General features: G+C 40.6%; 1 protein-coding gene across 5 annotated transcripts in view; it reads right to left on the minus strand.

Moving 5' to 3' along the window:
* Positions 1–6,872: 6,872 nt before the first annotated feature.
* Positions 6,873–24,734, minus strand: part of prc1b (protein regulator of cytokinesis 1b) — a 29,008-nt gene continuing 11,146 nt past the window's right edge. The window contains exons 7-14 of one of the 5 annotated variants that reach the window (XM_063071019.1): positions 23,430–23,577; positions 22,684–22,820; positions 22,167–22,262; positions 20,115–20,261; positions 19,609–19,719; positions 19,180–19,290; positions 18,199–18,303; positions 6,873–9,392 (exon numbers count right to left, since the gene is read on the minus strand). In XM_063071019.1, coding sequence (XP_062927089.1) covers positions 9,315–9,392; positions 18,199–18,303; positions 19,180–19,290; positions 19,609–19,719; positions 20,115–20,261; positions 22,167–22,262; positions 22,684–22,820; positions 23,430–23,577 — 933 coding nt within the window. In that variant the 3' untranslated portion in view covers positions 6,873–9,314. Of the gene's footprint in view, positions 9,393–18,114; positions 18,304–19,179; positions 19,291–19,608; positions 19,720–20,114; positions 20,262–22,166; positions 22,263–22,683; positions 22,821–23,429; positions 23,578–24,734 lie in introns of all 5 variants that reach the window. The other 4 variants (XM_063071022.1, XM_063071018.1, XM_063071017.1 and 1 more) reach the window with 4 other exon arrangements.

Raw genomic sequence — 24,734 nt, forward strand, 5'->3', positions numbered from 1 at the left:
TGTGACGACTCAGTCTAACACACCATCATCAGTGTGCTCGGCGCTGTCCCCATTCCCGTAAGTGATACTACACTGTACATACATTATTTCTGCTTTATCTCAGCTGTGTATTTTTACATGTTATTTGGTAGATTTGGCAGCTTCATAGCTTAAAGGTTACTGGAGAGTGCTTGTGCAGTGTTTTTGCCAACAGCACTTGCGTGAGATTTTTGCTACGGAGATCTGTGCCGACAATGATTGTGGAAAAGTATTTCTACTTTATATAGGCTGTGTATTTATCATATCATTCCTGCTTTTACTATATGTTACTGTTATGTTAGGTTTTATGTGTTATTTGGCATGATTTGGTAGGTTATTTTTGAGTCTGCGAACGCTCACAAAATTTTCCCATGTAAATAAATGGTAATTGCTTCTTAGTTTTATGACATTTCGGCTTATGAACCATTTCATAGGAACGCTCTACCTTCGGATGGTGGGGGAAACCTGTACCATTACAGACCATGGGCACGATAAAAAAAAAGTCTCAAAGTCCTGATAGCCTCATCATCTCATGCAGGCAGCAGAAGGGAGGAGCTCTCCCCGCCATGAATCTCCAAGCACCACCAACTTGCTGATGCAGCATCATTGGAAGCACCCGACCGCAGCAGACTCTGAGTCCGTTTGAAAACTTCGAGCCTCAACCAGCCCTTCTGATACAGCCTCTGCGAGCACCATCCTCTGTCGAGCGCTTCGACCCCGCCCCGGCCGCCGATCAACAAACAAAGCCAAGAACTCGGGGCCTTTCCCTCCGGAGATTCTGGACCACACAGTAGCAGCAGTAGTGAAGCAGGCATTTCAGAAGTTTCACCAGATGTTCCTCCGTGCTCTCCATCAAATCAGGATTGTGCACGGCACCTTACTTGACAAATAACAGACATCACCACTGGAGTGGCCGCTGCGAGCTGCGTCGCGCCGCCATCTTCTCCATATTCATTGACTTGTGAGAATAAAATCAGGCCTATGAGGTGCTATGTAGTTAAACCATTTTTTTTTAGTATGAATAAAATTGTTCCATCTTATGATTAACAGATGCTGTTATCTTCTCCATTTTGTAAATGTCCATTGTAATTTCCATCCATACATTTAAAGTTGGGCTCTCCTGTGATAACCATTTCCTGATAAGGGTCTTTTTACCAGCTACCAACAGTACATTCATTAAATCTCTTTTCAACCATTCTTGAGATATATACCCAAAATATATGGTCTTACTCTCTAAGGGTATTTCACACTTAAAGATGTCTTTCAGGGCATTATGTATCTCACTCCAATAGTCTTTGATAATGGGACATTGCCAGAAAATATGATAACGGTTTGCATTTTGATTTCCACAATTTCTGCAGCAAACAGGGGGGTCACTATCATAATGGGATTTCTGAGAGGGTGTAATAAAATATCTTATCAAGTTTTTCCACCCAAACTCCCTCCATTTCTGTGAACTGGTACACTTCCATTGATACCTCCATATTATTATCCAGTCTTCCTCAGATATTATTATCCTCCTTCCTTCTCCCATTTGGTTTTAATGTATGAAGTCAAATGTGTTTTAAGATTTAACAAACCCTTATACACACTTGAAATTAATCTACTACTGTTGTCTGAATTATACGCTTTTCTAAATAGCTCTATCAGACATGTACTTGCCTTGGTTACATTTTCAACCATCCTATTAACATACTGTCGCATCTGTAAGTATCGGTAAAAGTCTTGTTTTTCTGATGAGTGTTTCTCTTTGAGCATTTCAAAACTGAACAGTGTTCCTTCTTTCATTATATTGCAAATAGCTGTTATTCCTTTAGCTGTCCAGTCCTTAAATCTAGCATCCCGTTTATTCGGTGTAAAATCCGAGTCATATGCACACCATTTAAGAATTGCAATGTCTCTCTCTAGTTTATATTCTTTTATAATAGTTTTTCATATTTTAAAGGGTCCATTTCACGCATGGGTTGTCAATATTATTTATGTAACATTGTAGGTTGTTATCAGCCAAAATTGCCTGTATGGGGATGGAAAGTATCCTCTCCTCAATGTTTTTCCATTGAGTGTCATATGATGGGTTGCACCAGCATATCACAGCTCTCAACTGTGCTGCAAAATAATCATCTCTAAGAGAAGGTAGGCCCCATCCCCCCTTTTCCTTGGCTAATTGCAAAGTTTTGAGATGAACCCTAGGCCTTTTACCTTGCCATATATATCTTGATAACATCTTGTTCCATTCATTGAATTGATTTTGGTTAATCTCTATTGGTAGGGTCTGAAAGAGATATAATAGTCTGGGCAGTATGTTAATTTTAATAGATTCAATCCTTGAACTGAGACCAAGGAATTAGGTTCCATCTTGTTATATCTTCCTTAATTTTTTTCTATATAGGCTGATAATTGCATTCTGATAATTTTGCCAAATCTTTTGGCATAATGATGCCCAAATATTTGACAGAATCTGTTTGTCATGCCAGGGATATCTACTTTCAATTTCTCTTTGTGGGCTATAGTTATATGAAAGTAGTTGGGTTTTATCTATGTTGATCTTGTATCCTGATAATTGGCCATATTGTTCAAAGGATTGCATCAATTTAGGTAAAGAGTATGTTGGTTGCCCTAGATAGATCAAAATGTCATCCGCGTAACAGGTCAATTTATGCTCTGTCCCTTTAATAGTAATTCCCCTGATATCTTCATTTTGTCTGATGTATTGAGCTAATGGTTCCAGATATAATGCGAAGAGTAGCGGTGACCATGCACAACCCTGTCACGTGCCCCTTTCTGGGTAAAACTATTAGATAAATATTCATTGATTTTAATCCTGGCAGTAGGTTTGTCATATAGTACCTATATAGTTTTAATAATTGTGTCATGTAGACCAAATCTGTGTAAAATTCTGTAAAGAAAATTCCAATTAACTGAATCAAATGCCTTTTCAGCATCCACGCTTATCACTATTGCTTCAATTTCATTTTTTAAAAGTATGATCCATAATGTGAAGTGTCCTTTGTATATTGTCTTGTGTTTGGTGTTGTTGTATAAAACCTGTCTGATCATTATGTATCAGTGTGGGGAGAAACTCTTCTAATCGTTTGGCCATGATGGAGGTAAATATTCTATAATCCACATTAAGAACAGATATTGGTCTAAATGACCCACATTCCATTTTATCCTTGCCTTCTTTCGGTATAGCTGAGATTATCGCCTCCTTCCAGCTGGGTGGCATTTGCGCCTTTCTCATGGCCCAGTTCAGTGTGGGGAGTAAAACAGGAATTAACTCACTTCTAAACTCTTTATACCACTCTGCTGTATATCCATCCGATCCTGGTGACTTGCTTAATTTAAGCCTACTAATTGCAGTTGCTAGTTCAGCTTCAGTTATGTCAGCAGTCATCGTTCTATTTTGTTCTTTGCTTAAAGTGGGTAACTCAAGGTGGTGTCAATTTGGGTTATGCTTCCCCCTGGAACTTAGGAATACAGTTTTGTAAAACATTTCAAAAGCTTCTTGAATTTCACTTAACTGATTTTTTTTTTTAAATCACTTTTGTTCTTGGATCCCTAATTCTATGAATTGTGTTTTCTATCTTTTTTTTCCAGTTTCCACCCCAGTATTTTCATAGGTTTAGATCCACTTTCATAATGTCTCTGTTTCAGAAACATTAATTTTTTCTAATTTCTTGTGTATCCAATTAATTTCATTCCTAATTTTTAAAATTTCCTCCAGTGTGTCCTGTGCCAAACTCAATTTGTGTTTTTTTTTCTAGTTCCTTCAGCTTATTTTGCAATTCCTCTGTTTTATTCCTTATATGAAGATATCGCTATAAGTTTCCCTCTTAAGACAGCCTTCAGAGTATCCCATAAAATAGGAGGTGAAACCTCTCCATTATCATTGAATTCTAAGTAAAGACCAATTTCTTTTTTAATTTGTTCCTTAAAATAGGGATCATTGAGTAGACTTGAATTTAGTTTCCAAATTGTATTCTTTGGTTGTAGGTCAAAATCAACAGATAAATATATAGGTGCATGGTCACCTACATCTATTGTCCCAATTCCACAGGTGTTTATTTTGTCTTTTCCAAAAGTTATGAAATAGTCTATTCTTGTATATACAGAATGGGGGGCAGAATAATGAGTGTAATCCCTTCTGTCAGGGAAAAGGTCCCTCCATATATCAATTAGACCAACATCCTCAAAAAGAGTGTGTTAACTTTCTTATATATTGGAAGAGCCTAAATTTGGTTGTAATTGTAAATTTAAGTCTCCCCCACATATCAAGAGACCTTCTGTTTCTGTTACCATAATATTAGTTTCTTCCAGAAAATTACTAATATCACTTCCTGGGGGTGCCTATATATTCAATAAAGTAACTGGATTTCCATCTGTATTTCCCCCTTACCAGAATATATCTGCCCTCCTTGTCTCCCATTTCGAATACTTTTTCAAAATTTAGCTTACTTGAGATGAGAATAGCAACTCCTCTTCTATGTCCTGATTTATGAGAAGAAAAACAAATTAGTGAAGCCCATTCTCTCTAATTTTTCATGCTCATGATCACTTAAGTGAGTTTCCTGTAACTGTAAACCACATGGGCTTGTTCTTTTTTCATTTTTGATAGAATTTTACTGTGCTTGACTGGATTCAACAGCCCATTGACATTAAAAGAAATGAATGTTACTTTATCCTTAGCCATGTGTATTTATCTGTTAGTATATCATTAAAATTTGCAGAATATAACTTATTTGTTCAAGGAGTAGATCGATTAAGAGCCAAGAAACGCAAATAATAAAAAAGGTAACAAAGTTGTGATTGCAAGGCTGAGGTCTCTAGTAGCTGACCCTGGGTTGAGCTAGAAGAAATGTCTAGCCGTGGGGGATAGCCCCTCCTACCTGTGAGTTGAGGGCCCCCATTGCAGTACCTTAAAAAAAAAATGTCCATTACACAGAAATGATTTCCCTGTGTATTCCTCCCGTGTACATTCTCATTTAGGTGGGGAAAAAGGAATGAATGAATGAATTTTTAAAAATTGAGTAATATAAAATCCACATTATGATACGTATTTCTCGAGATAGGTATAACACCGTCTATTTTTGCTTCCGTTCAGTTTATCAACACTTTTAAAGTTAGCGAAACCTTATGGCTCTTCTGCAGGAGGCGAGGGCTGCCCTCTGAGAACTGACAGTCTCTTCCTAATATCCTTCTCGTCCTGCTCCTGTCCCCTGCTTTCTCGGTTCTCTTACTATTTCCCAAGCAGATCGGGATAACTGCTCAGCCAGACTTTCCCATGACCATGACCAGCCAGACCACGCTAATGCACAGTCCTCTGTTGTTCATGTCTGTAATCACCTATTCCACTGTCTGAAATAGTCGTATCCCTTCTTGGTAAAATACCCTCAGTTTAGCAGGGTACGGGGTTTGGAGTTTAATCTTCTCTTGCTTTAATATTCGTCTTGCTTCGGAATATCCCTTCTGTTTCTGTAGGACCGCCAGGGGGTAATCATGATCAAAGTATATTAACTTCCCGTTCCAAAAAACCCTCTTCTTACCCCAGGCCCTTCGTAGAATCTCTGCCTTGCTCTTGAATTGAAGGAATCTAAGTACTATTGAGCGCGGCTTACTTTCTCTGTCTCTGGGAGGCCTCGGGATGGGCGCACGATGCGCCCTCTCAATTTCAATCTCCATAGTCTGGGGAATCTCCAGCGCTTTCCGCAGCAGCTTTTCTACAAAGTCTATCGTCGACAATCCCTCCGCTCCTTCGGGAGTATTATAAATCCTGGTATTTTTCTGTTAGGATCTTCCCTCCTCGTCAAGCAATTTACTTTCCTGTTGATTTAATATTTTTATCGTCTTAGTATCTGTTCCACGTTTTGCATGTGACCTTCCACCTTCTCAATTTGAGTCTCTGCAACCGCTATTTTCTGATTGACGTTGGTGAGCTCTGACTTGAGATCATTTAGTTGCTGTTTTATGGCTTTTTGGACTTCCGGTATCTAGGTTGACAGATTCTTGATTAGTAAGGGTGTTAAAGATAATGGGGAGAAATTAGGAGATTGCATTGAGAGGGATAATTAAATCGCTATGATGGGAAGGAGGAACAAACTCAATGGGCCAAATGGCCCAATTCTGTTCCTATCTCTTTATGATCAAACAAGGCAACCCAGTAATGATACAGAGCTGGACTATGCAATACCTTTCATGCAAGTCAAGACAATACAAGTTAACATGTACATAGCACAACATTAGACCTTTCATGTCTCAGTGATTCATGATAAATTATAAAAATTGTGCATAAAGTTGCCCCAGGTCTTGAGTACTCCATTACAGCTTTCAGTCCATCTGTGCACTCTCTACACTATTTTCTTTAAAATTTGAAAAGTGAAAAAGCAGGTACCATAACATTGGGGGGAAAAAAGCCAGCAAAGACTCTTAATACACAATCCGAGTATAAGCTTGTTTTCTGCAGCCACTTTGGGAGGGGGGTTTCATGACATGTCCTGACCCAAAACAACAATTGTTCATTTCCCTCCATACATGCTGCCTGACTTCCTGAGCTCCCCCAGTATTTTGTGTGCTGTTCAAGATTTCCAACAGCGTCAGAATTTCTTGTATCTGCAGATTCCCCACACCTTTGCAACCGTAAATGATTCCAATAAAATATACAGATTGAGTGTAGTACACTATGTTCCTGGAGTCACGTTTCAACTAGAGTTCAATTGTTGGTGTTGCCTGTGTAGCAGTTGTTACACAAAAAGTTGTCAATCCAATTCATATGTAACATCAATAAAATCATTACAGGCATAAAAACAGTTGATCAATGTGCAGAATAAATGAGTAGTCAATAAAGATTACTTTGCCTATTTATTACACAACACTGTACAATTTAAAGACAAGTTTAAACAGTGGTAGGAAGACTAACATTTCAGTGTAAAATGTTATCAATTACGGACTTTAAGCCATTGTGCACCTCATGCTCCCACAACCCCACAGTACCTCGAATGCCTTTCCTCAGGTCTGGACACAAGGTGCTTAGCAAGGTGCCAGTCAGTCAAGTGTATTCTACGCTCAACAAGTACACATTACACTGATTAGCTGGGGAATTTCTATTTGATATCAGAGTAGCTCAGAACATTGAAGGCAAAGGTAATTCCTAGCACCACGGACTGAAATTCAGTACAAACTGCAGAGTTTCAGCTGATACACAACCATAACCAGATCTCTATAAAGTTTACAAAAAGTTTTACAATTTTTTACTAGAAGAGATAGTGCTCAATATATTAACCTAACTGCTGGCAGGAAAATTTGAACATTTATCAAGTCTCATAGTCTGCCATATTATAAAGGAGAAAGGCAGTTTGTAGATGGCACAGATACTGGATCACAAATCATAAAACCTTAATTTGTCTAGAAGCTCTATCTGTATAATTATTTCTAGGTTTAAATAATGAAGCAAAAATGCTTAAAATTGCCAGGGCTCTCACTTTTCTCTATAGCAATATCAATGGGGAAGGCAGGCAGAAGAATACTTAAGTATGCCTCTTCTTTGCTGGTGAATGTGTGTTCTCTTCCATAGTACTTTGACAGCCTAGTACCATTACAACCAATCAGCAGCTCTGAAATACTTCAAATTTGGAACTAAAGTCAGATTGGCAAACTTCATTTTTAAGTTAATACTGATTAATTTAAAAGCAAACTTGACTTTAAAAATAGTCCTAGCCACATCAGGTCAGATCCCTTAGCCCGTTTGGCCAACACCATAAGGAAAAGGTTTTCTCACATATGCTCAAACACCTCCACTGACAAAAAGTGCGAGTGGTGTTTCCACATACTACCTGAATGTCAAATGAGAAAACGTAGGCAGTTCCATGGCAAGGTCCAGAAATTCATTAGACCTAATCTGATGGGACACCACATAAGTTCAAAAAGGAACAATATATATACTCTTTTTTTAAAAGCTACATTTTACACATCCTTTCTCTTTCTCCACCATTGTTAAATGGCAGATTGTTTTCAACAAAGAAAATCCAAGAATCTCCTGTTTTTCCAACTTAATTCAAGCTTAAAGCCTGATCTTGGATTGCTAATTTAGATCCCAAGGTGGAATAAAAGCGTACCTTCAGCCATGAACAGAATGAGACAAACATTGTGCCAGATCAGGCATAAAGATTACTCTACCAGTAGCAATTAACAATTTTTCTAAGGCACACTACGATATAAAAGTTAGTGTTTAAAGGCTCCTCTCACTGCTCATAACCATGTTATGACATTTGCTTAACATTTAACAGTAAGAGATGGCCGTTACAAGAATAAATAAGGAAAAAGGCAAAAAAAGGTGCAAAATTCATGATTAGCTTAAAGAATCACAATTTAAATGTGCAGAAATAAAACTGTTTAAAAATAGATATGATTGAAGTATTATTAAAGCCACAAGATCATATGAAAAATATAACCACAGTGAACCACAGGTCAGTTATGACATAATATCCATACATGGCCTTCTTTAGCCTAAACTTTATGCCTCCCAAACCAATGTAAAATAAATTGGATTTAATTTAATCTAGTTACCATACCAACTACATGCTTTCACCCCTTGCTAACGCTGACAAGAAAAGCTGAACCTAATTATACAGACATATACCTTATGGATATTGCTAAATATGTTTTAGTTTTCCGCACATAGAATGAAATTACCAAATTTAGTATCACAATTTTGAGATCCTTTTAGCATAAACCTAGCAATCAGGTCGACTGTTCGCAAACTCTTTGAAGTTTCAAATAGATTAAATCAAGAGGATCAAGTGTTTTAACTTTAACTCTTGATCCTCTTGAAACACAAATTGTCATCCAGACACTGTCAAGTAAAATAACTTGCCAAAGTTTAAGCTACACTATATGATCTTGAGAGAAAACCAAATTTATAACATTCCTTCCTCCCCTCCCCAAAAGATAGCTCAGAAAGAATGGTATAATTACTTCATTTTCACTGGGTGAGACTATTCAAGATATTTCTTGAATTTCTTTGCTTACAAAAATATCCAAAAGCAACATTCCCCCCCCCCCCCAGTGAATGGATTTTGAAGCCATGCTCAATGCTGGAGACATCTCCAACAGCATAGACAAGATAACATTTTATACTCCCTGTTCATCTGTGGTATTTTTCACACATCCCATAATTTACAGTTTAAAGTAATAAAGAACAAACGCCAGCTCTACTGTAATGTTCATTTTGTACACATAACGTTGCGGCCCTCTCCAGCTTGCTTTTGAGCAGTCCAGCGTCTCACTGGTATCTCATGGCCAGTTCAAGTATGGATGTTGGTGGTTGTAGAATTGAGAACTTGGGACTGACAATTAGACTTGGAAACTTTTGAAAGCTCTCGCTGGAAAACAAGAAAACAAAAATGAGATCAAGAATGCCTTTTAAAGTATGACAATCAAACTTTTCAGATGAATCAGACGAAACCTTGCCCAATATTCAGAGCTTAGACATGAACACACGTTATGTATTAGACAACTTTAATACCCAAAAAGAAGAAATGAGAATCTGAGGTGCATGATGCCAATATCTACATCAGAAACTAAATGGCATGTTCTTTGGGCCATGGCTTGTTAGAGACAGCGTAGATTACAGCACAGGTCAGAGGCTTGAGGTAGCCATCAAGCTCTGTCAATGAGCATACATGTCAATACAGTGGGTTCCAGTTAATTGGGCCATCAGTTAATCAGGACAGCTGCTTATTTGGAACAACTCTTAAAGAACAAAATCTAATTGAAAAAGAAGCCGGAATTATGTTTGCTTATTTGGGACACTACGCTGCTTAATTAGGACAGGAGACTGTTGACGAACAGTTTCTAACTAGCATCAGTTGTGCTCATTGTATGGCCATACACCGTGTTTAGAGCAAAGATTTTTTAAAAACATCAATTATGTCCTTTTGTGTTCAAAAAGCAGTATTTTTGTCACTGATAGGTGTCAAGAAATAAGCAGCAAGACAAATTAAGACTGTTTTGATCACTATTTCAAGCACTAAAGCCAGAAACAGCCAGGAGTGAAAATGAAACAATTTCAATACTCCAACTTAGGAACTACGAAGAATTTGATGTAATGCCAATCATCTTGAATGCTACAATACAAATAAAGATCTGGAGATACAATGGTCAGTCCATTAACTGTGCTGATTTTGTTTACAGTCAATCACAAGAACATGGCAGCGAACACTGAATGAATTCCTCCATTGATAACTATTGGGAAATAATACAGTCTTATAGTACTGTGGTGGCATTGATAGTGTTCTAATTTATTTTGTGTTTCATTTAAATAAATAATTTGTTACGAGTGAAACAGTAGAGTGTCTTTTTGCTACATCTATTTCCGTACTGGTTCTGAATTGTCCCAGTTAACCAGAATCCACTGTATAAAAAGACTAAAATAATGTTTTGACTGGTTCAAATATTCTACGAAATCATTTCAAATTTGACATTCAAATTACTGAACAATAGAGAGTGCAAAATTTAAAACTGGAGAAAGGAAGATCATAGATCCAAATGGAACATCAATGAGAAGTGTAAAATAAGTTGTTTTCCTTTGTCTTAAGAAATGGAAGTTCTATCTCTCAGTAGGAGAAAGAATTAATCAAAAATATTCACATTTTATAATGGGGATGTAATTGTAACTTGCAAATCCAATATTACAAAATTCCATTTAACTAATAAAAATTATTTTGTATAATCCCAGAAGACTGCCCTCCACCCATCCTATTACTTAAACACTGTTGATTTGAAGAAAAAAATGATAACAATTACAGTTCATCTTGGTGCTGTTACAGGAGAGCTTCACTACAAACCTCTGAGATAAAATACAGGGACATTCACTAAAAAAGTTATTATTAGAATGTTGGGGTGATCGGATTAATATATTTGAAATAAAAATTTGATAGGGCAGAAGAGAAATAGTATTTCTGCAGCCAGAGAATCTAAATAAAGGGGTCTTAAAATCAGAGCAAGAATAAATAATTTTCCAAAGGTAATAGAAATTTGGAATTTCCTAGAATCCTTTCAGCTTCAAATGTTTTACTTAAACATTCCAATTGGAGTATTATTTTCACATGTACATCTTATCATACTAGGGGACTGACCATTCATGAGACTTAGAACAAATTCTATTCTGCTGTCATATAACCTGGTAGAATGGGGCTTCAGGCAATTTCATGAACTGCTATAGTCCTTCACTTCCTCAGCCTGAACTCAAACCATTTGCTTTGCTGGATTCACAAAAGTATCCCCAGAGAAAAGTTGAAAAAAAGGTGGATTTTTGCAAGTGCACTTTTACCCAAATATTAAACATAAAATTCACACTAATCATTAAAGCAGCACCATCTACCAATCGCTGGTATAGAAATTACAATTCTCCTGATCAAATTTGCCAGAGTGCATTTAATTAACACCAGGAAATTGTTGCTGACAGAATGAGACAACCAGAAAAAGTTAAGCAGTGAAGTAGAAAATGAAGCCATTAGTCTGGTTATTCAGAGCTGTAATAATTCCCTATACAAAAATTAAAGTCATGCAAGGTGACTAAGGTGTCTTTGATAATCTTTACCACCAGCGTGCACAGTTCTGAATAGTTTTGGATAAATTATTAGTTCCATCATCTAAACTACATTTAGGGGAGAAAAGAATAACCAAATCACCTGTGAAAAAGCAAGTGATTTTATTCATGATCTGTACTTCTAAAACAGGGCACATTAGATTGCATTAATGTGTGTATTTCACACGTCATCAATATGGTGCAACATTTTACAATTGCCAGTTAGAATTTGATCTACACCTTCAGAGACACATTTTCAGCAGAAGGCAGTACAGAATCTGGAGGTAATGCTGCAGCAGAAAGTAGACCAGATTCCCAACAGCCCAAGGCTCTAGGCAATTAGGAGTGTATGGGGCATCAGGGAGGGGTAGCACCTCTGGTGGGGGAACATGTCATGTCCTTTCCAAGGTGGTTTTGTCCACCTTTGGTCCCCACCTGGCACTCAGCTCTCACCTGTGGCTCCCCGTAGCTGTTTGCATGCGACAGCGGCCACACCCCGGGCAACGGCTTCAACAAGCCGGCTAAACCAGGTGAGGGTAGCCGACGGGTCTCAAACCCTTGGTGAGATAGGAGTTGTCTATCCCAGCATGTGAAGACAGACTCCAGCGGACTGAGCGGACAAGACCAGTGGAAGGTCCAACAGTCATGAAGGCGGTCTCTGCAAGCATCGTGGAACATGTAGAGCAGGACAAGACACAGAAGACGTCCTGGTCATCCACTGCATCTAGTCCCATCTCTGGCCGTCTTGACTCTGGTCTTGCCACTGGATCCAGATGGGAATTGGGAAGAGAGAGTGAGGCTGACGCTGCGCAACTCTCCCTCTCTTAAATCCAAATCAAGCACAAGTCTCAGCACCACCATCATCATCTCCCTCAACCTTTGAAGTCCTGTGGCGATGGGCGAGCAACGAAGCAGCAGGTGTGGATACACTGGGAGCTGTAGTCACGGACCTGCACACAGGCAGCTCAGGTCTAATGGTTGCTTTTTGCTGACCGAAGCAGCAGTGAAACTTGGCATCTACCTGGCCGACTGAGCAGCCCTCTTTAGGAACGCACTGCTCTCCTCCGTAGTATGAGGAAGGGGCTAGAAAAGGTGCCCTAAACATTGCCAGCTTCATTACACGCTGGCCAGTTTACTGTGGCTGGCAGAGATCCCAGTTTGGCGGTTGAACAAACACAACAAAACTCAAGGTGACACCATTCACCATTGGCACTTGGAACATGCGCACGCTACTGGACAACCCTACAGCAAACAGACCAGAGAGAAGAACAGCCTTAGTTGCCAGAGAGCTTGCAAGATACAACATTGACATTGCAGCCTTGAGTGAGCCTCGTCTTGCCAACGAAGGTCAGCTGACAAACTAGAGGTGGATACACTTTTCTCTGGAGCGGTCGCGGCAGCGATGAGCGTCATGATGCTGGAGTTGGATTCGCCGTCAGGAGTCACCTTGTTTGGAAACTTGCCGATCTCCCCAAGAGTGTGAACAACCGGCTCATGACACTACAGCTTCTGCTACAGAACAGAAGTCAAGCCCCCAATCAGCGTCTATGCCCCCAAAATGACCAACCCGGACAAGACAAAAGACAGGTTCTATGAAGAACTAGACACCCTACTATCAGCAGTGGGCAGCACCGACAAGCTGATCTTGCTCGGCAGCTTCAATATAAGAGTAGGGCACGACTCTGCAGTCTGGCAGGGAGTCATGGAGTGGCCAAATGTAACAGTAACGGCCTACTCTTACTGAAGACCCGTGCAGCACAAGACCTGCTCATCACCAACACAACTTTCCGCCTGCCTACCCGTAACAAGACCTCCTGGATGCACCCCCGCTCGAAGCATTGGCATCTTATCCACTATGTCATTGTCAGGAGAAAAGACAGGCAGGACGTCAGAGTGACCAAGGTCATGTGTAGCACTGACTGCTGGACAGATCACAGGCTCATTGTCTCCAAAATGAAGCTCTGCATCAGACCCAAGAGGCGACCACAAGGAAACATAGAAACATAGAAAATAGGTGCAGGAGTAGGCCATTCGGCCCTTCGAGCCTGCACCGCCATTTATTATGATCATGGCTGATCATCCAACTCAGAACCCCACCCCAGCCTTCCCTCCATACCCCCGATCCCTTTAGCCACAAGGGCCATATCTAACTCCCTCTTAAATATAGCCAATGAACTGGCTTCAACTGTTTCCTGTGGCAGAGAATTCCACAGATTCACCACTCTATGAGTCTATCAGGGCTATGAAGAGAATCAATGTGGCCAGGCTGAAGAACCCAGCATTGCTTCAGATTTAGAAACCAGGCTTGCTGACCTGCACCTTGCAGGCAGCGCTGTGGATGACTGGGATCGCTTCAGGGATGCTGTCCATTCTTCTACACTGAAGATGCTCGAGCTCTCTGCCCGCAAGCAGCATGACTGGTTCGATGTGAATGATGAGGAGATACAGGCTCTACTTGTTGAAAAGCACCGTCTTCATGGTGCCCATCAGAACGACCCATCATCAGCTGCCAAGAAAAACGCCTTTACCTGTGTTCGCAGGACAGTCCAGAATAAACTGTGTAAAATGCAAGATGCCTGGCTGAGTACCAAGGCAGATGAAATACAGGGATAGGCTGACAGAAACAATTTGAAACAAATCTATGAAGCCCTCAACACTCTCTACGGACCTCAGTCCCTCGGGAGTTCCCCCTTCCTGAGTATAGATGGTACAACTCTCATTACAGGGAAGGCTCAGATCCTGCAGAGATGGGCTGAACACTTTGAAGCCGTCCTCAACCGACCATCATCTATTAACAATGAGGCGATAAACAAGATTCCCCAGGTCGACATCAACAGCGCCATGGATGACCCACCGGTAATAGCCAGAGTCAGGGAAGCTGTCAGCCAGCTATCCAGTGGCAAAGCCCCAGGGGCAGACGCCATACCTGCAGAGATCTACATAGCCAGTGGTCCTGTACTTATAGAGAAGCTCACGGAGTTGTTCCAGTCTTTTTGGAAGCAAGGATCCATTCCCCAGGAACTTAAAGATGCATCCATCATACACCTCTACAAGAGGAAGGGCATTCAACAAGCACGCGTCAACCACCGAGGAATCTCGCTGCTCTCCATTGCAGAAAAACCCTTGCAAGAGTCCTGCTCAATCGTCTGGTCACTCATCTGGAGCTGGGCCTGCTGCCAGAGTCACAGTGTGGCTTTCTCAAAGGTCGTGGGACTATTGACATGATTTTTGCCGCACGCCAACTTCAGGAGAAGTGTCAGGAGCAGAATCGCGAACTCTACACAACTTTTGTTGACCTCATGAAAGCCTTTGACACTGTCTGCCGACAAGGCCTGTGGAGGATCATGTCAAAGTTCAGCTGCCCCGCCAAATTCATTCAGATTGTACGCCAGTTCCATGATGGCCAGAGTGCTGAATGGTGGAGAATCCTCGGAGGCGTTCCCAGTCACCAATGGCGTCAAACAGGGCTGTGTACTCGCACCCACACTGTTCAGCATGATGTTTACTGCCATGCTGAATGATGCCTTCCAGGACAGTGATGCTGGAATCAGCCTCAAGTCCAGAGTGGATGGGAAGCTCTTCAACCTGAGAAAACTTCAAGCTATTACCAAAGAGAAGGAGACTGTTCTGAGAGACTTCCTCTTTGCCGATGACTGTGCCCTGTATGCTGGCTCGGAGCCAGAGATGCAAGTCAATATGGACAAATTCTCCACAGCTTGTGATAACTTTGGACTCACCATCAACATCAAAAAGACCGAAGTCATGCACCAGCCTGCCCCTCATGCACCATACACAGAACTGAAAATCACAGTCAAAGGACAGAAACTACAGGCAGTGGAGTTTACTTACCTTGGCAGCACCCTCTCCCGAGCAGTGACTATTGATACAGAAGTTAACTGCAGAATAGCAAAGGCAAGTTCTGCTTTCGGTAGACTGTGCTCAACTGTATGGGAACGTCGAGGATTCAGTCCAGCAACAAAACTGAAGGTCTACAGAGCCGCGGTACTCACTATCCTCCTGTATGCCTGTGAAACGTGGACTGTGTATCGAAGGCATGCAAGACAGCTCAACCATTTCCACATGACTTGTCTTCGCAGAATATTGGGCATCAGATGGCAAGATAAAGTACCAGACACTGAAGTTCTCTCTAGAGCAAGTCTACCATCAGTCCACACACTGCTGATGACAGCACAGACCCGGTGGGCAGGTCATGTCATCCACATGCCGGACGAGCATATAATCCAAGCAGCTCCTTTTTGGGGAACTCTCTGCTGGAAGACGCTCACATGGAGGGCAGAAGAAACATTACAAAGACACACTAAAGGTCTCCCTGAAGTCATTTGACATAGACACAACCTCCTGGGAAATGCTGGCACAAAACCGCCCTGCCTGGCACGGCCTCATCCACAAGGGATGCCAAGCTTACAAAGCAAGGCGCATTGTTGAAGCACAACATAAGCTTGAGCTGCGCAAGTCCAGACCCACCAGCGCAATAACTGCAGTGCCTACACGTCTGCCCAACATGTGCCAGGACATTCCGTGCCCGAATTGGCCTGACCAGTCATCTTCGGACACACCGCATCCAGTCTCAAAGTGACTAGTGGTGTCAAGGTGTTCATTGACGACGATGGACGAACCACTAGGCAATCAATATTTGCTTCCCACAAGTATCCACTGTAGGAAGTACACAAGAACACATTAGGGTTTTACTGGGTAGGATTGGTAATGCAATATGATTAAGCACGCACACAACACAAATACACAAGGCAATCCTACATATGACATAACCTCCAGTACAGCAAGATAGCAGTACACAGCCAGGAACCACAAACACCACACCAATACACCTTAAAATTGGAGAGCAGGAAAAAGTTGTGTGAAAGTATATCAACTACCTTTTCAGAAGTAAATTTTCAATTCAAAATCTGGTCTATATTTTAGATATAGAGCTCAGAAATCCTCTTTGTGGACCACACCTTCAAGATACACAGTGCTGGTTTCTACAGTGGATTTGAATCAAACTAGAAACACAGCAAATATTAAGCCTCCTGGAGTAAATGCTACAATCTGCAAATTACTAGACACCAACCCTGTTAGTAAACATGAACAGAAATGGGAAAACCTTCAAACTGTTGGGCAGGGTTTCCCTGTGTGTATGACAAATAAACTCATGAGCTTCCAGCTGGGTACAGGTATGGATTATAGATGACATTTCAATGACTAACTCTGTCATCTGTTTCAATGGTTTCTTTTACCAGGGGGTCCCAAAAGCCACTGGCATGGCACAGTAGTTTCGTGCCGTCAAAGTTAATCCTTTGGCCATTGCGAATGCAGTGTGGTAAAAGGAAGCCATTGAAATAAAATTACAAGAAAAGAATTTTAACAAAGACAAAGGCCTCGTTCTACGTAAGAACTGGAATTAGACTGTAAACGAGGGTGAGCAGAAACCTGATTGGATGAGGACTAACCAAATCAGGAAGGAGAGACCACGAGGGACTAAATATCACTGGACTAGACATGCCCCGGCATCATCCCTGAAGACGATGGCTGAGTCTGTCATCAAAGCATTGATCTACAATTGATCCTTGCATTCAACTGGAAGCCTGAGAAGAGTTTATTCATTAGAAGCAAATGACTTTGACAGGCCAGAAGATCACAAAAGTCCCCTAGTAGTGTAGCTTGCTAGCTTAATACACTAGTAGTGCCAAATCTGCTGCCAAAATGGACTGAAGAAAATTGCAGGAGAATGATTTAGCTCAATTTCACACCAGCCAAGATGAGATATTCAACTTAACCCCACTCCCTACTTAGGCTCACTATTGTTCAAGTATCCAGGTAACATTAAATCCAAGTAGAAATATTGCCTCCCCAGGCAATGTGCCAGTCCACTAGCACACTGAAGATGAAAAAATCTCCTCTCAAGGGATACAATAAGAAAAATTGCTTTCTTTCGACACCCTGGGTTCAAATCCTGTCCCTGTCCTGTGTGCACTGAGTTTGCAGAATTTCCTGGGGTCCTGTTTTCTCAGGCATCCGAAAGATGTGCAGGTGAGCGAAGGAATTCAAGGGTAGTGGTTGGAATGTGGTGAGAATAAGAGTGGATTAGTAGGATTAGCACAAATTAGTGCTTGAAGGTCAGTGCTGACTCAGTGGGCTGAAAGGCCTGTAACACACTGTATGACATCATGAAAGTTTTCTGACAAATTAATCACCTAGTTGTTTGAACCTCAGCTAAAGGTAAAGTCTTCTAGCTCATTTACATCCCAAGAACATGCTGTCAATGCAAATATCAGAGGTCAGAAGCTAGAGCTGTGCAAACTGTTATCTGATAAAGAAATGTAGTAGTAAAGGAAGCAAGCTGAATTATCAACTCCAACCCAATACTGACTGCTTTTCATTATGAAGAGTAATTTCTGTGACCACCTTCCCACACCCCCACCTTTGCTTCAAGTTTCCCAACCTCCAGCACCATGTTACCACAGTGATTGGTAGATGACTGCAAAAATTGAAATTACCGCAAACTCAGAATAAGTGGTGGCAACTGAATTTACGCTGAGATTATTCCGTTGCGTGGAGAAGCCGATAGACGCACCACTCACTGCTGTTGCACTTAAATGAGAAATATTCTCTTTGTTCCTTTCATTGAAACCATAGCGTGGGAGTTTTTTAGCAGAATATCCCGGTGTGCACGTAGATTGCCCTGGCTAAAGAAGCAATAGGAAAAAGAATTAGACTAACAATAATAACAAGGAATTGCCATGATTCTGGGTGTTGTTACTAGAAAAGCAAGAGTTATGGCCTTTTGACATTTTTAAGCTCTACTTAAACCAGAAAAAAGTATAATCCTATATTACCATCTAATCTTGGGACTCTTGGAAAAAGTATTGACAGGGTGAAGCATTGAACAGAATAATTAGCACCTTTTCAATGGATAGCTCAATGTACAAATTGGGAGTTAATCATCTTTTGTACATTGCAACTGCTACACAAAGGCCTATCACAGAATCTAGAAAACAAAAATGCACCACACAATGCATTCCTTCCCACTGGTGCCTGCAAAGAGTTTGCACATTCCCCTTGTGACCGACCGCATGGGCTTCCTCTGGCTACTGCGGTTTCCTCCCACACTTCACAGACATACTGGTGATCGGTTAATCAGACACAAGTTGCCTCGTGATTAGGCTACGATTAAATTAGGGGACTACTAGGCAACGTGGCTCGAAGGACCAGAGGCCCTAGTCAACTCTCATCTAAATAAACAAACAAATAAAGAGCCGTTTGCATGTTATTAATCTAGAATACAGCTTCAAAATCTCTTCAACACAGCCCCACAAATCTAGAGGAAAACCACATTCTTGTTTCTTTGTTGAACAAATGCTAAGAGCAATGCATCTTAACCCAAGGTAGAGAGTAGCACCTGTTTGAAATGCCAGAACTTATACAATTGATGCACGTCGATTTAAAAATTCATGGTATATTGTTAACGCAGAAGACATCTGTTTTTTTAAAACTGTAAAACTAATAGGTCAGACGTCAAATATATTTGCCAGATAAACAAAGCATGCAGGCTGGTGACTGACCTTGCGTCCAGACAGTGGGGGTCGGGAGATTGGTGAGAAACAGACACTACTGCCAATAGCAGAGCGAAAGGTGCTGTTGGGAGTGGCACTAGCAATCGATGTACCATTTAGCTAAGACAAAAGCAGGAAAGAGGATATTAACACAGGGACTATCAAGTGAAAAGCACATCTAGATTTTAGTATCAATAGCAGAACCGAAGCTCAAGAGAAACGTGGAATGATTAACAGCAATATTAGGATGAATGTGTACCAATTTTAAATTAGCACAATACAGACCACAGCACATAATTAATAATGACAATGGACATCATGAAATAAAAATAAACATTGCCTTAAAGTAGGCAAACTGTAGTTAATATTTTTGTATGAACAATCACTGCGGGTTAAGGAAAAATTCCTGAAGCTGAAAATGATATTCAGAACTATTACCTTCCGTAACTTCCCTGGTGTATTGGCTGGATTAACCTTTCGCTTGCTTGGAGTTTTTGGTGCACTGCCATACAGCATTTCTTCTTCAATCAGCCTATTCTTTTTCAGTTGCTGCAGAACAAACAAAACCCTATTAGTCACTAAACAGGAACGCGTTGAGGGTTTTGATACATCACATTTGTCTTACGTCATACTAGAGCTTCCTACAGGGTACAGATTACATTACTTTTAGAACACTGTTTCATGAATGATAAAAAGCCTTTTGACCTCATGTAATAAAAAGACTGCAATTGACAACTTAATATAAGGCAATACTGGAGAGGCAATTAAATGTGCAATCTAGTCATCATTAGGTTTTTGGAGAGAGAGAAATCTCTCACTATCCAATCCCTCAAGGATTGACTCAAAACCAACAATGGTAGGGATTTAAACAGATAAATCTGTCTTAATCACACAAATGTTAATACTACAATAACTTGACCACAATGCACACAGCATAGCCTTACCCGCTCTTGTTTCTCACGCTCTTTCTCCAATTTATGCCGCTCCCATTGCTCCGATACATAACCCATAAAGTTTTGTCCATTAACCAAAAATTGTGAACAATGCTCCTGCTCCCAGGCCTCGATCTGCACCTTCAACTCTTCTTCCAGCTGAAATATATAGCAATTCATTGGTGCTTTTGCAGAAAGATTTGAAGATGTGAAACAATGAATGCGGCTACCCTTTAAGAGTCTGTCAACTGTCTTCAATTCAAACTGTGTCAAAATATCCAATCCAAATCCAAAATGGGACAAAATTAAATGTTATTAATGGCAAGATACTGTAGAAGGGGAAAATTATTATGCACAAGCACCTTAAAGCTACTGCACAGATGAAAAAATTGAATGGAAATGTGCTGATATACCAGGAACTGGAGTACAACGTTTAAAAGTTATGCTTCAATTAAATACATCCTGGGTCAGATAGCATCAGGAGGACTAAATTCCAGGCATGGTTACTGAAACCATGAATGTATTTCCTCAAGTTTAGAGGGGGATCTGATTCAAGCATTTGAAGTTTCCTTAGAACAGGCTTAAATTCCCGTACAAGAGGACACAATCAGAAAAGCGAGATGTAAACAAGGAAGCATTTCTTGTTTACATCTCCAAGCATTAATGACTTGGATGAGGGAATTAAATGCAGCATCTCCAAGTTTGCGGATGACACGAAGCTGGGTGGCAGTGTTAGCAGTGAGGAGGATGCTAAGAGGATGCAGGGTGACTTGGATAGGTTGGGTGAGTGGGCAAACTCATGGCAGATGCAATTTAATGTGGATAAATGTGAAGTTATCCACTTTGGTGGCAAAAATAGGAAAACAGATTATTATCTGAATGGTGGCCGATTAGGAAAAGGGGAGGTGCAACGAGACCTGGGTGTCATTATACACCAGTCATTGAAAGTGGGCATGCAGGTACAGCAGGCGGTGAAAAAGGCGAATGGTATGCTGGCATTTATAGCGAGAGGATTCGAGTACAGGAGCAGGGAGGTACTACTGCAGTTGTACAAGGCCTTGGTGAGACCACACCTGGAGTATTGTGTGCAGTTTTGGTCCCCTAATCTGAGGAAAGACATCTTTGCCATAGAGGGAGTACAAAGAAGGTTCACCAGATTGATTCCTGGGATGGCAGGTCTTTCATATGAAGAAAGACTGGATGAACTGGGCTTGTACTCGTTGGAATTTAGAAGATTGAGGGGGGATCTGATTGAAACGTATAAGATCCTAAAGGGATTGGACAGGCTAGATGCGGGAAGATTGTTCCCGATGTTGGGGAGGTCCAGAACGAGGGGTCACAGTTTGAGGATAGAGGGGAAGCCTTTTAGGACCGAGATTAGGAAAAACTTCTTCACACAGAGAGTGGTGAATCTGTGGAATTCTCTGCCACAGCAAACTGTTGAGGCCAGTTCATTGGCTATGTTTAAGAGGGAGTTAGATATGGCCCTTGTGGCTACGGGGGTCAGGGGGTATGGAGGGAAGACTGGGTTCTGAGTTGGATGATCAGCCATGATCATAATAAATGGCGGTGCAGGCTCGAAGGGCCGAATGGCCTACTCCTGCACCTATTTTCTATGTTTCTATGTTTCCCATTGAAAATGTAGAAGTATACAACTCCTCCAACAGAAAAATGTAGTTTCAATAGAACATTTAAAGCCAAGGGCTATTTTTAATCATTAATGGCATCAAGAATAGAAAATTCAAAAGCTAGGTAAACTGATGAGGTACAAATCAATTACCCAATTAAAGGGAAGAACAGGCTTGAGATGGTCAGTAAGGTTCACTGGCTTATTCATTTATAAGACTTAGTCATTGAGAAAATAGTGTCAAAATACTGAATTTTATCTGCTATTCCATCATGATTTATTGACAGTAGAATGGCCAAGGCATCTCAGCAGGTCACCTCAGCTACTCTTGGTTTTGCAAACTGTACAGGCGGCTCTGCTGATGCCACTTTGCCGATCTTCACTATTAAATTCACACTGGACTTGTGGACTGCAGTTTGTTCAGGGTAAATACATACTTTAGGCAGCATTTTGTACAGCTTGGTTCTTTGCTTCTCCTCTTTTAACAGGTTGCCTCCTCGGTTGGTGAACCGGTTTGGGTCCGATGCCTTTTTCTGTAAGCAAAATATTCTAAAATGTTACTGTTTACTTTAATAAAATTACTTTCAACCTGGCTAACCGTACAGGAGCTCCCCAGGTAGTAGTGCACTTTATAAAGATTTTTTTTTTCACAACAACAATAACGTTTTAAGATTAATAACTTGCGGACTGTCATTGGTAATATTTAAAGTAGAGGTTAATAAGTTCTTGATCAATAAGGGTGTCAGATGATAAGAGAATGAGGTCTAAAGGATAAATAAAATCAACTACAGTTGAATAGCAGAGCAGACTCAATGGGCCAAATTGTTTAATTCTGCTCCTCTGCCTTATGATCCAATGACAGTATTTTTCAATGCTGATTGCAAGAACAATTAAACAATAATGTATTCCACTGAACAATTAATTGCGTTTTTACAGGAAGTTCTTGCTACTTACCTCAAAACCCAAGTAAAGCTGCCAATTTTCTTCCCACTTCCAGACACCCTCAAATAGCTGCTGGTGTGTTTGATAATACTGCTTCAATCGATTCAGCTCCAAGTTATGAAGCTGCAATAAATCTTCAGTGTAATTCTCTTTTGAGAGAAAAAGAACATTTTAACAAGTAATACTGTACAACAAACTAAAATCAGTCTCAAAGCTTCTTCAAAAATGCTACACTTCAAAATTATAGTTTTAACAAAAGGGAGTCAAAAGAATTATCATTTGGAGTAACATTCCAGCATACCAGCAGTTCCTTCCAAGAGGACTACAATGTCGTATGGTTTGGAGGATTGTTTACCTCAATGACCCAAAGAGCTATGTTGGCTGGAGTCAGGGGCTCCTGGTAGGGTCACCCACCCAAACAGGTAAAAAGATAGACATCCGAGTAAGAGTGGTCCACCAGTCTACTGGTTGTCACGGAAACAGCAATGAAGATTCTTTCTATATGGCCAAGGACAGACAGAGGAGAACCTTCACTGCTACCTTAAATGCCAGTGGTGTAATGGACAATAAATAAATTAAAATACCAACAATTTGTCGCATAAAGTTGCATTATAAACAAGTAGTATAGGATGCTCCATTTGTATTCCCCCTTACCAAAGCTGTCTGACACCCATCACCTAAAGTCTACAATTCGGAGTGCAGTCACAGTATAGTAGAAAAATTCTTTAGCAGTAAAATGTTTAAATTAAAAGTTGAACCTTCATAATATGGAGCAAATGCTTGCCGCTGTTCAGAGCTGAAGAAACATTTATCCCAGTAGGACACCAGCTCTTGTCGGACAGCTTCAATCACATTTTTCATGTTTTGTAATTTCAGGACTTCAAGACGTTCCAACTCTGTCTGCAACTGAATCACAGCAATCAACATTTTCCTCGTGGCTTTCCAAGAAGTGCATCTTAACTCCACTACAAAGTGTGGATTGTTGTGAAAAACAATTCAGTGCTAATTCTTTCAAAAACACACAACTTACACATTTGGCCAAGAAATCCAATAATTAGCAAATTAGACTCCACATTGGCAATACTCAATATCAATACTAAACTGTTAACTAATAGCATTATAATAATGAAATATTCCTACATGTTTAGAGCTCATAGTAGCTTTAGCATATCCAAAGCCTCAGGTGAATGAAGGCCATCAACTTTACATATAAGCACTCATCTACCCCCCCAACCCGAAAATATTATTAATAATACAGTCGGCCCTTCTTATCCGCGAGTTCCGCATGCGCAAATTCAACCAACCGCGAATCGAGAAAACCCGGAAGTGCTCTTCCAGCACTTGTTATTCGAACATGTACCGACTTTTTTTCTTGTCATTATTCCCTAAACAATACAGTATAACAACTATTGTACATAGCATTTACATTGTATTAGGTATTATAAGTAATCTAGAGATGATTTAAAGTATACGGGAGGATGTGCGTAGGTTATCGTGGATCGGGATCGATAAAAACTGGAAGCTCTCTTACTAAGTCGGAACAGGTACATCTGGTATTTAGCGTCAGTTAGTCAAACATTTGTCTTAGTATATATTTTACCTTTCTATGCATACAAAATACTTAAGAAACATATGTTTCAGTGCTGGGCTCGGGAACGGAAGTTCCCAAGTTCGATCCAGTGACAGATCGCTCCCAAGCGCGCTCTCCATCCCTTCTGGGTTGATGTGAAGAATCAAAAACCCAAAAATTAAACCACTGCGTTGCTGCGTAATAATTGTTGCTTTAATTGGGCAGGGCCTTTTTCATCTTGTCCTTTAAAATTGTTCCGACTGTTGACCAACTGTAGCCTAACGCTTTTCCAATGACCGATGGTGTTTCACCTCTTTCTGATCGCTTTATTATTTCCACTTTATTTTAAATCGTGATTGTGATTATTTTCATGAACAGCAACACTGCGGATTCAGAGCTGCACGGCCGGGTCCTAATGCCCACCGCACTGAGACAGGTTAAATAAGGTCCAGGGTTCCGCTGGGTCCTAAGGTCCTCCACATTGAGACAGGTT

The sequence above is a fragment of the Mobula hypostoma genome, chromosome 18 (assembly GCF_963921235.1).
Source record: "Mobula hypostoma chromosome 18, sMobHyp1.1, whole genome shotgun sequence".
Taxonomy (NCBI): domain Eukaryota; kingdom Metazoa; phylum Chordata; class Chondrichthyes; order Myliobatiformes; family Myliobatidae; genus Mobula; species Mobula hypostoma.